This window comes from Camelus ferus, chromosome 2 (genome assembly GCF_009834535.1).
Source record: "Camelus ferus isolate YT-003-E chromosome 2, BCGSAC_Cfer_1.0, whole genome shotgun sequence".
Lineage (NCBI taxonomy): Eukaryota > Metazoa > Chordata > Mammalia > Artiodactyla > Camelidae > Camelus > Camelus ferus.
Genome location: NC_045697.1, coordinates 49,977,356 through 49,992,330, shown reverse-complemented (window position 1 = coordinate 49,992,330; position 14,975 = coordinate 49,977,356). Strand labels below are relative to the sequence as shown.

Here is a 14,975-nt window from a genome sequence, read left to right as displayed (position 1 = left end):
TCCCTTAGAACAGAGATTTTGGTCTTTTAGTTCACTGGAGTATTCCCCAAGCCCCAGAATAAGGCCTGATCAATGGCAATTTTTCAATGAATAAATGAAAGAAGCCAGGCAGGGAAATGACAATGAGGAAAAGAAAGTCACCATCAGAAACAAGGGAGACAGTGACAGCTGCTCCACACCAGCTTTACTAATGGATGGTAAGAGTCTAAGGCTTAATGACTAATGACTAACGTGCTGCAAGTTTAGCTGTGTTTTACCAGCACCAAGCCATATCTTAGTCATCTTTATGTCTCTCCTTCTTAGCACATAATAAGCACTAGTGATTGAATGGCAAGACTCACTTGACTTTGGGAGGAGAAGCAATAAACAAAGGTGGAGACTCAACGGAGAACTTGGGTTGACCCTGACAAAGGGGAAGGCATTTTCTGAAATATGTTGGTTTCACCATTAAAAAAGTAAAACACCTCATTCATTTTCAAAGACAGTTGAGTTCTATTAAGTACTTATGCTGTAACTATCTTAAAATAGGTACCATTTCACAGTTGTGGGGAAGGCCTCAAACCGCAAATGTCACCACCACGTATACTGTTTGTCACCAACAAGGCATCACCAGTTGGAGCAGAGGCTAGTGGGGAGAGTTGCTTTGTTAGAGCAAAGCCACTTGAGAAGAAAGCAATAAGGGAAGGGCTTCACATCAGTCATTGCCTATTTTATCCCCTCGGGTTCTGCTTTGAGCTAACTAAGCTGTACGACACAGCAGAACATCGTTGACAGTCAGCACAGTGCCATTGATCTACAGGGACTGTGAGCCTATGCTGAGTGCTTTAAAGCCATGTCATCGCATGGGAGAAACTTAGCTATAATTCTCTTTCTCCTTCCTATCTTTAAGATGAAAATGGTGGCTTTGGCCCTTTCTGTTCTTTAAAACAGTATTTTCACTTTGCCACAGTTATAGTTCACCATGAATTGCCACAGTCCATACTAATCCCTGCTGGTATTGACCAAGTATACTCAGTGTATTTACTCTGTGTACTGTTTTTTATGCTACTAGATGTAAGCAGTTGTCATCAAGTATTTTTTTTAAATATCATTGCATTAACAACAACCTATCAGACACTCAGAAAATTAGAAGCAAAGTAAGACATAGTCTACCCAGGAGGTTTACCATCTAAGGGATCCAAAACACAGCAAATGGAAAACTTAGCTATGCTAGATGTCGCCAGTCTTTGTGAAGAAACTGAGTAAACAAAACTGCTTTGACCTGATGATGATGTCATTTGCACACATTGCTATTCTGATTGAAATTAGATGAAGCAGCATTGCAGGACCAAGCCAGCAGACCTCAGTTTTAGTACCAGTGCTACCATTAAATCACAGTGACAGTCTTCCAGCTCCTTTGAGCCAAACTCCATCTTCCTAATCTTTAGAATAGTTTTTTTCACCTCTTAGACTCTGCAAATACCAATCTGAAAAACTCCCCCATATTCATCTAAAACATTCCATGATTTAAGAAGTTCTGATCTAGAGAGACAGTTTAAAGTGATCATTAATCATTCTCTCTTTACCCCCCCCCCAACACACACACACAAAGTGTGTCTGTCTTGCTCTTTCTAGAGTATTGCAGGATTTACCCAACCTGGCTTGAATCCCAGCACACCCCATTCTTCTTGTTGAGGCTTGTTAATCTATTAAAACAAGGCCTATGGGTTCAGTACCTTCCCCAGTTTAGTTTATCTATAGCTCTTGCTTTGTTTTCTTCATTTATTAGTATTTTGCTCAGCTCGCTCTTCATTCAAATGAGAAGGCAAAGAAAAGCAAAAGTTCCATCTTCTTCCTTCGTCTTACGAGTGCTTGTGTAGTGCACACTACATCTCTTATAATTCAGCAGATCCAGGTACAGCCCTGATCAAATAGTCTTGCCCACAATAACCATAAGCAGTAAAACCTGATGACTGGAAGATTTTTAATCCTCTAACCCCACTCTGGCATGATAATCATTTTTTAAATTATACTCACTTCTCACTGAGTAGCCTTCTTTGTTATTTGCAAATCTGCCATGTGCTTGTGTAAGTTTCATTCTAATAAAAATTAAAAAGCAATGTTGGCCAACATTTGTTGTGCATTCACTATGTGCCAGGTCTTTTATATGCATTACCTCATTTAATCCATCCAACAATCCTAAAGCAATTTTTTGTTCATTTGTCTTATAGATGAAAAAGCAGGGGGTTTAAAGTATATACAAGGACATATATCTATAGGCCCAACTGACATTTTGTGGGAATGAAATTATATGATAGATATAAAAACACTGTGAGAAGTTAAATTACCACACCAAGGTGACGCAGGAGTGTCCTATCAACACAGGAACACATTTATTAGGCTGGCCAGGCTCGCCACAGTAAGTCACGCTGAAATTGAGGCTGAGCTCCAGTCTTGTAATCCCTAGGTTTTTACTTGTTTATTCTATAGCTTCCATTTCTCAACCTTCCTGTTAAAGGATTTGATTGGAATTAGAGGTTTTAAGAGTAGAAGGAGTGTTGGCAGTGAATGGGCAGTGACTCATTTACCAGAACTGGCCTCCACTATTCCTGTTGATCAGAAGATCAGTGGTGTGTTATTTGTGACCTCGTTCCTCCTCATACCCACAGAAATGGATGTGGGTCTTTAGGGAAAACAGACTATATTGTGGGACATCCTCAAGTTCCCAGGTGTATAGACTGGGTCCACTGAGCCAGTCTTCAGGACAGAAATCAGAAATTTGAAGGCTAAAAGTCTAAAGCCAGCACATCAAAGGTCTGATGCTTTTCAACAGATCATCTTTTTTCAGATACCTAACAGATGTAAATACACTTCAGAAGAGTGACAGTAATTACTTTAGCAACAGACAGAACTATATAGCAAAAAAAAAAAAAAAAAAAAAAAAAACCAGAAAGAAATTGAAGAGAATATCTAACAAATGCTTTTTGTGCCTCTCAACTTGTGTTTTCATCTTGTTGAATTTTCATATGTAGGTAAGAAAACATTAGGGGAAGTGGGTATGTTTATATCTGTCCTGTATATAGCATACCTGACTCCCTGTGACAAGGTGTAGAAATTCACTAGCCAGCGTGAACCTCAGAGGCACCAGGTGCTCGTTCTATGCTGTTCTCCTAATCCTGTCATGAGTTTTAAGCTTAAAATGACCCTAATCCCTTCCAGAAGGCTCCCATCTCATGAAAAGATTGGCTTTTCAGGATTTTTTTTTTTCCCCATTACTGTCTTTTTGCAGAAACATTTATTGAGGACTTACTATGTGCCAGATCTTCTTCTAGGTGCTAGAGACAGAGCTAAGAACAAACACAGCAGGCAAATAATCCACACATTCCATCTAGTTAGGGGAGAGAAGCAATAACAAAATAAATAAGTAAATAATATAGTGTGTTAGAAGGTGGTGTGTACTATGTGAGAAATTAAGCAGGAAGTGCTTTGGGGTGGGAGTTCAAGTTTAAATAGAGTTCTTAAGGAAGGCCTCACTGAGAAGGTGACATCTGTGGAGACTTGAGGGAGAGGAGGGGATGAGCTCTGTGGAGAGCTGGAGGACAATTGTCCCAAACTGAGGGAACAGTAAGTGCAAAGGCCCTAGGGCAAGAGTGTGTCAGGCATGAGGGGAAAGAGTAGGAGGCCAGTGTGGTTGGACCCAAGAGAGCAAGAAGCACTGGATTAGTAGCTGATGTGCTCAGAAAGTAACAGGGGTCAGACTGGATAAAGAAGATGTGGTATATTTATACAATGGAATACTATTCAGCCATAAAAACCAACAACATAACGCCATTTGCAGCAACGTGGATGCTCCTGGAGAATGTCATTCTAAGTGAAGTTAGCCAGAAAGAGAAAGAAAAATACCATATGAGATCGCTCATATGCAGAATCTTAAAAAAATAAATAAATAAATACAAAACAGAAACAGACTCACAGACATAGAATACAAACTTGTGGTTGCCAAGGCGGAGGGGGGTGGGAAAGGACAGACTGGGAGTTCAAAATGTAGAATAGATAAACAAGATTATGCTGTATAGCACAGGGAAATATATATAGGATCTTGTGGTAGCTCACAGTGAAAAAAAAATGTGACAGTGAATATATATATGTTCATGTATAACTGAAAAATTGTGCTCTACACTGGAATTTGACACAACATTGTAAAATGACTTTAACTCAATAAAAAAAAGTTAAAAAAAAGAAAGTAACAGGGGTCACATCCTATAGGGCTTTGGAAACCATCCTAGTGACTGTGGTTTTACTCTGTGTGAGATGAGGAACTACTCAAGGGTTTTGAACAAAAGAGTAACAATCTGACTTCACTTTCTTATAGAAATAATAATTAATTCTGGAACAGGTTCCGCAAATGACCCAGCAAAGCCTCATAAAGCCATATTGCCATTGAGCTAAGGCACTAACCAGACTCGGGGAAGCTGAGCTCCGAGCACTGGATTCAGTTCCCAGAAGTGAGGGTTCAACTCATAGCTCAGCTGGGCAAACTTTGGGCATGTCAGTCAGCATCCCTGAGCCCTATTTTTCTCATTGGAGAAATCAAAATAAACAGTACCTGGCCCATGGCTCTATTCTGAGGATCCAGCAAACACGGAAAATAGAAGAACTTTGCAGATTGTAAAACATTGTACAGAGGTCAGGAGAGGTGGTGTGAGCAACAGCCATTCTGGTTGTGTTATTATCATTTCAGGGAAAATCAAGTCCAGGACCTAAGCCAAAATGCCAGGAATGCAGCCTTCTCTTTCCCATTACTTCTTATTAAATAGCCATGGAAACGAAGCCTCTTCCTGCTCCAGCGCTGGAGGTCAGTGAGAGACAAGGACCCCGCTGATCTCACCAGAAGGCACCAGTCAGGCTCCCAGAGGCTCAGTCGTAACTCAGGGCGTTTGCAGCCTGGGGCCTCCACGCTCAGTGGGGCTGCTGCCCAGAGGTTGTCCTAGTGAAGAACTGTGTCCCCTCTTGCGGGCCCCAGGGCACGAGGCTGCCCACAGATGGGCACCTTCTCCAAATAACCACAACCCTGTCTTCTCCCCCCACCCAGGCACTCCTCCTACGGAAGGCTCTTGGATGATCACGACTACGGGTCCTGGGGAAACTACAACAACCCTCTGTACGACGACTCCTAACAAAGGAACGTGGCATGGGATGAGGAGCAACTGTCTTTATTTATCAGTGCTTATCCAGTAGAATTAATTACAAGAACCTGATGCTCACTGAGCAACAATCTTCAGCCTTGTTGTGTTGGTTTGGTTGTTTTGTTTTCCTCCCTCTCCTCTGGCTGCTACAACTTCCCCTTTCTGGTACCCCAAAAAAAAAAAAAATTAAAAGTGAGTGGAGGCTGATTTGCAACTGACATGGGCCAAACTTGAGCCCTCCAGGCTGGACACCACCACGATGGAGGTGTCTGTACCCAGGACAGGACCCACGGCAAGAAGAACTGAGAAGAGGGGTCAAGCTGTGTCATCAGAGGTTACTTTTAGGGGAACTTGCCGCTTGTGGTATTTCACAAACTTTTCTTTGGGAAATTACATTAAATCTCAATGAGGGGAAAGGAAATGAGTGCTGGGAGGAGTTCGCCCTGCAGGTGAGGAGGCAGGATTCCTTTTTAATCTCTATTTATCTGGTTGTGTCTGACAGGATGCCTGTTCAGCTCTGCAAGCTGGATCCGAGCTTCTTAGCTGCCTAATTAAGGAAGGAGGAAAATCGAGGTGCCCAAGGGAGTCAGAGTAGCAGGCTGCTGTCAGATTTCAGTGTGCCCTCGACACGTCCTCCCCTCCAGGGCACCTGTCTCTGCTAAGGATGCCCATTCTGGTCAATTGCAGCTGAGATCCTAGTCCACAAGCTTTTAGGGGAGTTGTGGTTCCACAGGAGAAGGCTGTGAGATGAGTTTAGTTATAGAAAAGAAAGAGAGAGTTGTGTAGAGTGAGTGTAGTGGGGGGCGTGGAGGAGGGTGGGAGGGAAGGGAGGGCCCCATATGCACTGAGTACCTCATTCTGGGAAGTGGGACTCAGCCCTCAATACCCAGCGGGGACATGCACTGCTTGGAGGAGCCTGTAGAATCCTTGCTTTCGACCCACAGAGCAACTGGTTCACTGCCTTACTGTCTATTGGATAACGGCTGTAAACTATTTTTTAAAGAAATTTTTTAAAGGCACTAGTCTACCTGCAATTGCTCAGTGAGGCATTTCCATAGGAAACAGACATGGGGATTAATCCATTTATTCTTCCTGTAACCCTGCCTTACTAATTGTGCCCTTTAACAAGTGAACACCCCTGGGTACAGAGACATAAAATCCTGCATCACAAATTTTGAAAAAGAACTGATCATCTTTGTGGGCATCCATTTATGGCTGTGGTTTTCCAGCAGCAGAGAGGACATTTGAAAGTTTCTGGTGATATTTTTGGGTGTCACAACTGAGGGGTGCTAGTAGTGAGTGAAGGCCATGGATGTGCTAAACATCCCATGAGGTACAGGATGGCCCATCACAACTAAGAATTATCTGGCCTGAAATGTCAATAGTGCTGAGTTTGAGGAACCCTGATTTATTTCAATGCCCGTTGTGACAAAACCAGACCCTCCCAGGTTAGTGAGTTTATTTTTAACTAAATGAAATAATTGGTTGATTATTGGTTATATCTGAAAAGTGTTTCATTTGTTGGCTGATGGGTTGTTTTTGCTATGCATGCTTGCCTTTTGATTTCTATGTATTTTCTAGATAGCTTTATTTCATGGCTATAACTCTGTCCTCTTGTAACACAGAACATTAGTAACTCGCATCTTCTGTCCTGATTTCATGGAGTAGAAAATCATACATTGGCGTCTGTTTCCAAATGTGTTATATGGTCCCACGATATCATAAAGAACTTAAAGTTGCATTTTTATTTTATTTCTAAACTTGGCCCTGTTGCTATGACTCTGTTTAGTTTCCAGAAACTTGACCTTCAACTCCTCCTGTCACTCACTGTGGCTCAGTAAAGGACTGACATGAAAACGGCCGCTGCCATGCTGTTCTAAACCTTTCTGGTGTCAGAGACACCAGGACCGATGCCACTTTCCACAACCTGCCACTCTCACACTCTGAAGGAAATTATTCCTAAACTCCTTAGGTACCAAAGGGGAATGAGCAATCCCCAGAGTTGTTTTACAGCAGGAGTGAAGACCGAGAAGTAGGCTTCCAGGAATTCTCATATCTGTGATTATCTTTTTTTAAAAAAGGATATTGTCAGAAAAATGGCCAGGAATGACCAAGGGTGCCCCTTCTGACCATGCTTGGCCTGAATAATTGGCCCCCTTCCCTACCTTCACCCCCTTTATAAGCTTTAGGTTTGGCAAAGGACAATTCAAGAAAAACAGGACATTCCATATATTTTTTCTCCCTTGGTCACAAACATGTTGACAAAATGTCCATGAGACACTTTTGCAGAGGTGAGACCTGGATGTTGCTCTGGTCATAAGTACTGTGTCAGAGGGACCAGCCTCTCCCCAGGGAATTCTGACCGATTATAAATCATAGACTTAGCAAACATCTTCCTTATCAAAGGCTCCTGTTGTACAAGAGTCCTTGATGGACTGGTCATTCTTATTAACTTCCAGGTCCCTATGGTGAAGAAAGGGACTTGACCTACAGCAGATGCATTCAGCCAGGTGACAGTTTCCCATAAAAACCCTTAACACTCCTTGTTATGTTAGTATCAAGTATCAATGGGTTGAACCTTATTTTGCCAAGTGCATTTTTTCCTGTTCTTGAGTTGGCCAAGAAATTTAACTGCATTCAAGAAATATTGCTTAACACACACACACACACACACACACACACACACACGCACACACACATCTGAAATGTATGCTAATAACTGACGTCCTTTACCTCAAGGAGCAAGTCTGTTCAAGTCTACCCAAGGGAACGGCTCCAGGGGATTGAAAACAACCAGACACCATCCAGGGACAGGATTAGTCCTAAAGTGTCAGAGAGAATGTCAGAGCAGGAAGGAGGCCAGCAGCCTCTTCTCGACCATGGATTGCAAATGTTGACAGAGTGGGGCTCAACTTTGTTTACTTTCACCATGGCCCCGACAAAGTCTCCTGCCCTCCCTGGATGTCTGTGTCTTCATTTCTTAGGCAGGCGTGATGCTGTCATGTTGACCTCACCCCCTGCTACCTCACAAATAGGTTGTGAGGATTCATGAAATCATGTCTACTGCGTTTTCAGTTTCTGGAGAAAAATATTTATAGACATCTTAAGTATTACACAGGTATATGAGTGATCTCAGTTTCTTGTTTGTTGTTATACTGGTGTGTCGTTTTTACTTAAATCTATAGAACGACAGCTGTATAGTAGCCCATCAGACAGCTGTTCCAGCTCCGGGCTACCCCCCAGTGCCACTGGCTGACCTCCTGGGACCACAGAGGATGGTTTCCATCCTTGAGTGAAAGGATGGCCCAGGACACAGGTCTCACAGACTATTGAGTTAGGGTAATACATGGACACCTGAGCACTAAGAGCAGTAAACTGGCCTTGACCACCCCAAAGTCTTCTGAGTTCTTTGTGGAGTTGACTTTGGTTTGATGTCATCTGTTTGCCCTTCATCTTGCTTGCAAGGGTGCATGGTTCAATCCCTCGCATCTGGGAAACGAATTTTGCAACTGGGCCGGATGCTGATTTGTACGTTGATTCACCTTCTTTGCCTTTTACCTCTTTTTTGGCAAATGAATGTACCATTTCAACTTTGATTTTAAAGTGCTAGTTGATTTTGGTAATAGCAGCTAACTATGAGACCAATGCTAACCAAGAGACCAATGACAGATTGCTTTCTTGGAGTGAGTTAGCCAACCTCATTTAAAGATGGAAAGACGTGCAACTCCTTTGATATTTGCTGTCACTGTATCTACATTTGTTGTAAGACATGTTGCATACTAATTATGATTATATCAATTAAAGTTTTTAAAAGCTTGCGTCTGACACTGGTGATTCACATTTTGATATGTTTTGTTATTCAAGCCATTCACTGGATATCCTCAGTACTGCTCATATTAAGTAGACCTGGCTTGTTCTTAGAGCTAATTTATCCCACATCAATAAATAATATTTTCTGCAGAGTGGGATGCCCCCTCTGATCTTGAAACAGAACTGAAGGATGTCAGAAATGAAGAAACTTCCCAAGCAGTGATTTTACTCTTAACTATACACCATGCCTTATAAAATAGTTGTAAAAGTAAACACTTTGGTTCAATTAATAGGTAGCGATACATAATCAAGTCTTATTGAGGCCATAATGGTACATTTGATACTTGCTTTGTTCGCCTTCAAAAAAGTCAGCCTACTCATCCTCTCTGGCAGTTAAATAGCCAGCAATTTCAATCATCCAGAATATAATTTCACCCCTCCAGAAGCCAACCAAAGACTATTCTGATTCTGAAGAAAACAGCAACAACAAAGCCTATGCATCTTGCAACACAGGAGAGGGGTGGATCCACCTGCAAACTAGAGCAAGCTGGTTTGAGGATGGATTTAAACATGAGGTCAGATTCAGTAAGTTTCAGGTACCTGGCTTCCAGCGGCACAACATGGAGGCTTGAATGGATGGAGTAAGGTAGACAAAGAGGACCAAACATGAAACAGGACCCTTTCCCATCCATCATTCAGTCATTTCTTGAGGACCTGCCATGGGCACGAAAGCAAGTAACAGCTCCATTATTCCAAGCTGGCTTGAACAGGTTTGGTCGGAAAGCACGCTAAGTGTGCGTAGAAAGGAAAAGCTTAATAATAATGTGCAGTGTTTACACACTATGAATTCTTGGGTCCAAGTCCACTTTTCCCCTGTATCGTAGCTTTTCCAAGTCAGGTCATAATCTGTTTCAATTATTTAGTAACCTACCTTGAATCTTTTACTCTCCTAAAATTCAGTGGCACTTACCAATAGCTCATAGCTATATTTCAATTTTCGTCAGAAAGGACTGAGTCATATATGACACTTAAAAACACTGATCAAATTGGGATAACCCCTGTAAGAGGTATGATCTCTTCTCCTAAAGGATGCAGTCTTTGGCAAGTGTAGAATGGACTACATATACTGCCCTAAAGCTGCATTATCTGTTCTGGTCAGTGAATGTATTGGGTTTCTGTTTTAAGCAAGACACTTAATATTTACTATAAAGAAGAAGTAACATATGTTCAGTAGGAACTTTTGGCTCCTGAGGGCAATTGTCTAATGTAATCCTTGCATCACTTCCCTGATCATTACACTCTCGCCATCTTACAGATAGGGAAACTGAGGTTCCAGGACATTCAACCCATTCACGCATGTACTGCACCCTTCTGCACACGCCACAGTGACTTAGGTGGCCCCTGCCCTCCGAGTGTGTGCGGTGCAGTAAGTGGCAGAGGTGGGACTCAAACTAGGTCTGTCTGTCACCAGAGCCCTTGGTTGCTTTTCACCCAAGGGACTGGCATCAGATGTAAGTCTAACCCAGCTCTGAAGACTCACACCTCCTGGTAAAATGGGATCTTCCACCCCTTGCAAAGTCCCTCTCAGCTATTTTGGGCCATCTCGATGGTGTCTGGCATGCAGCCCGGAGCAAGCCCAGCCAGCTCCCAGGCACTTGTGCCCTGGCCAGGCACTGTCACCTTTCCGCTAACTCCTGCTGCCCTGCTGGGCTGTGTTCTCTGCCGAGCAGGGTGACTGCCTCCCATTCCCCCTGTTCTGTCATGACAGCCAACACAGGCCCCCACTGTTGCCCAGAGTGTTTGTGAGAGCCTCTCTCTCGGTTTCCACTGGCGGCCCCCCCGCTCCCCACAGCAGCCTGGACCAGGGAGGCTGACCTGAGGGTCACTGCCCTCTCTTGCCTGAAGATTCCATTGTGACACAAACTTGTCTTTCCTTGGTGTCATCATAAGAATGCTCATTCTCACATAGCACTTACTACGAGAAAGACACTGTTCTAAACATTTAACGTAAATTAACATCGCTGTGAGGGCGGTATTGTTGATATCTTCATGGTACAAACGAGAAAACTAAGGGCCAAAAGGCTGAGAAACTTGCCCAATGTCGTGCAGCTGGTAAGCAGTGAGGCAGGAGTCACATGTCAACAGCTGACCTCCAGAGTCCATGCTCTTGACCATTTCCAGGGAGCCCTCACTCTGTGCCAGAGGTTCCTGGCACACACAGTCACACATTCGGCCAGCCAGCAGACAGGCCCACCCAGGTCTGAACCCAGTGTGGGACAACCTGGGCACCCAGCACAGAAGCAGGATCCCTACCTGAAGAGAAGTTCCTAGAGCAGCCAGAGGGGCTCACTCAGGGCTTCCAGCCGTCCAGACTCGGACCTGCCTGTAAGCAGATTTGGTGCTGCCAGCTGAGGTCCCCCACCTGACAGCCACTACAATCAACAGCAGGGGACTCCAGGCTGACCCTCCCCTGTCACCAGACCGACACAGCAGCTGTGGTGACAGAGTCCAGACCACTGTCTTGTTCTCCCACTGGCCATATCTCCCTTGGCACTTGGACAGAATTCACCGCCACAAACAGTGCTGGGCAGAGTGTTGAAAAGTCCCAGCCCGTCAGAAGCCCGGTGCTGTCGGCAGGTGTGAGAGACAAATGCCGACCCCCAGCCCCCGTGCCGGGACATTCAGCCCTGGAACGAAGGTTCATCAGGGAAAAACTAAAGCCAGAAACACCTCTTCTTGTATTTCTGGAATGTATATTAAAATCTTAGTTCAAAGTTAAGGATCGCATATAGACATGAGAGTCTTACAAAAACTTTGCAAGAGCAGAAAGAAGAAAGGTTAGGGAGGCCATGGCAGGTAACTGCTGGCATTCTTGGGTCTCTGAGAAGCTGACGTCTCAGGCTGCAGCAGTGAGGCACGTGGTTCTCAGGAGCTCACGGGGAAGCCGCAGGTGCCTGCACACCTGACGGCAAAGGTTTCTGGAGAATGACTTTGCCTTTTCCACAAACCACTTGTGGACAAGCTCTAGCCAGAGCCTTACAGGAAAGAAGATTGCAAGTGGTTCCTGCCTTCTCCTCTGTATCGCAAAGGAGGTCTTAGGGCGGTAACAATGCTGAGCTGAGCATCAACAAGTGAGTCCAGTCCTTTCTTCTTACCCCAGAGTAGAACTTCAAAAAAAGAGCACCGCTTCATTCCTAACATGACATAACTGGCCCTTATACAACTGAGGGTGCTCTCACCTGCCCCCGAAAAGAAAGACAGCATCCCATGTGTCACTTAATCTCCAGGAATACCCACTCCTAGTTCAGATGCAATATTCCTTTGCTACCCTGCGACTTACATGCCACATTACAGGGTTAACCGCTTTGTATTGGAAGGGAGCGGTGAGAAAGGAGAGAGAAGGGACTGATTAACATATGTACCTATATACCTGTCAAAGCAAGAAGGAGAATGTGCATAGTTAGGAGAAGCTTCTTGTCTGCAGTGGGTCACGTGACACAGTGGTCTCTGCAGCTTTCTTAGCCCCTTCGCCATTTGCAGGTCCCTTTTGTTCTCAGCCAACACCTCCCCTGGTCGTGTTTCTTCACGTGGCAGGGTGACTGCATATGTTCTGTCAGAATGTGAGTACAGCTTGGAGGAAAGAAAGGGGGTTGCTGAACTGGACACTGGTTCTACAATTCTCTCGCTTTGTCTTGCTTCTAGTCACTAAATCACTACTTTTACATATATTGTTGTTACTTCTACTGTCTTTAAAGATACAGTAAATGAAGTTTTATGAAACCACAAAATATGTATATTTCTATTTTGACCCAAATTTTTTTTCATTTTGACCTAAATTTTAAATGAACGAGAGAGAGAGCAGCTCACATTGCATGTGATGTACCAAATTCTTTCCCCTCCCTGCTTTCAGTGCTCTTCCCTCTCCCCTCCCCCATCCCTCCAGCCTGCCTCATCCACCCACCCCACCCCTGCCAAATAGAACAAAAAAGGTGGGGGAAGGAAATAGAGAAGGGGTTCAAAACCCCCCTCAGCACTTCTCTTGCTGCAGGCAGAGCCATGGTCACCCCCGCCATCCACCCACCAACCCTTCCCAGCTCCCCACCTCTGCTGGGGTCTTCTGAGAAGGATGCAGGCTTCCGAAAGCTGGATAGAAGACCTGCTGGGAAGGGCAGAGGAGAGTAAGAGCAATGTTTCCTTTAATTTATTCACTTTCAACGTGGAAGTTCCAAGGCTCATACCTCCCTCTGCATCCCACCAACCCCACCCTCTCTCCAGGCTGCACATGGTTTTGCTGACCCTTGAAAACAAGTTCTGGAGCCGATATGAGATAAAACGAAATATAGAGTGAATAATTCCCAGTGATGATTAATCTCAGGTTTCAGGGGTTGTGTTCTCTCCTCTGAACATCCATTTCTGGAAAGCAGCCACGCTCACCGAGAAGCCTGCTCATGGGGGCACAGCCTTGAGGCCTTTGTCTGTCACCTTCCAAGGGTTCTCAGCATCACCTGGCTGTTGGCCTCTTCCTCCAGAGTGGAGAGGGTAGATTTTCTGTCTATCTCCCATAGGTCAGTTTTAATGCCCCCATCAGAGTTCAGGTACATCCCTGAGCTAGAGGACTAACCTCCTGAGTCATCCTCGAAGGCTGACAGGTAGCTCTTCAGTAAAGAAAGGCGCAATTATTCTTTCCTAGCCTCTCTGAGCTCCTAGAAACCGAGGCAGCTGGTTCCCTGCAAGGTAATAGGCTCTCAATCCGACTACAGTCAAAATATCGAGCAAAGGAGAACTGGAAGACTAGAGAGTCTGCCAACTTTCCATCCTTTCCCCTTGGTCCTTCTCCACACTTAGGACACCAGCTGTGAGAAGAGAGGGGCAGTGGGAAACCCAGGCTGCCACATGGAGGCATATGGGATTGAAGACCAACAGTGATGCACTGGCTTGAGAGCCTCATGTTTGCTCTATTAAAGGCCCTGCAATTCCCCTATGGAATAGACTGTGACAGCATTATAGCACTGGAAGCAAAAATTTCATTTGTTCATTCATCACTCATCAAACAGTATTCACTTACACATTCTAGATGTAGAAACAAATGAAACAAGACATGGTCCTTAAGATGACAGTCAATCCTCAGAATGCTTTCAATCTAATCAAAGAGTGAAATCTGTGATTCCGTTCAGAGCTGTGGGTACCCTGATAGAGGAATGTGCAGGGGACAGCGGGAGCACAGAAGAGGATGTAGTGAAAGGATGGAAAATGGCCTGACACATTTATTTCCATCCTCCTCATTCCCAGATCTCTCTCTGATCCACATTGCCCCGCTGTCTACCTAATCAACCCCCTGGGTTCCTTCTCTACAGACCCATCCTTTGCCATAAGTCCAATTTTATCTTGGAAATGTACTTTCTTCCTCCTAATTGATCCATTAGAACCAGGAGTCTTGGCTTCCCCTGATCCTGGTCACACTCAGATCAACCCTCTCTTTCAGAGCTTGCTAGGTCCTAGTGGTGCCCCAGCTGGAACCTGGTAAGTATTGTGTCTCTAACTGCGGAAAGAAAGCAGGAGAGTGAGGAGAGAGGAAAGAGGAGACAGGAGAGGGAGGGCGAGGGAGAGAAAAGCATCCTTTCCTCACCTTACCACAGTTTCCTAATGATCACGAAAGAGGCAAATGGCCTTTCCTGACTGTGCCCTCAGAAGGAAGGGAGACAGGGAGAAGGGAGAGGACATGTGTTGAATTCCTGTCATGTGCCTGCACCTTGAGGAAGGTATGAGGATCCGTTTAGAGACCAGGAAACTGAGGTTCAGAATGGTTAAATGACCGTCCCATGGTCACAGAACTAGAAAGAGGTGGGATCTCAACTTCAAACCCGGAAATTCTTACACCAAAGCCCACCTTCTACTTAGTATGACAGTGCTTCTCAAACTTGAATGTGCCTGCAAATCACAGGGTGTCTTGTTAAAATACAGATTCTGAGCCATAGTTTGGGGTGGGGCCTGAGTCTGCAT

General features: G+C 44.5%; 1 protein-coding gene and 1 long non-coding RNA gene across 2 annotated transcripts in view; one reads left to right on the top strand and one right to left on the bottom strand.

Moving 5' to 3' along the window:
• The window catches only part of PARM1 (prostate androgen-regulated mucin-like protein 1), a 96,477-nt gene extending 91,120 nt beyond the window's left edge, over nucleotides 1–5,357 (top strand). Inside the window, exon 4 of the mRNA XM_032457984.1 lies at nucleotides 5,072–5,357. Coding sequence (XP_032313875.1) covers nucleotides 5,072–5,156 — 85 coding nt within the window. The 3' untranslated portion in view covers nucleotides 5,157–5,357. The remainder of the gene's footprint in view (nucleotides 1–5,071) is intronic.
• LOC116656873 overlaps nucleotides 1–14,975 on the bottom strand; it is a 37,736-nt gene that overhangs the window by 19,991 nt on the left and 2,770 nt on the right. The gene's annotated exons all lie outside the window — the stretch shown is intronic.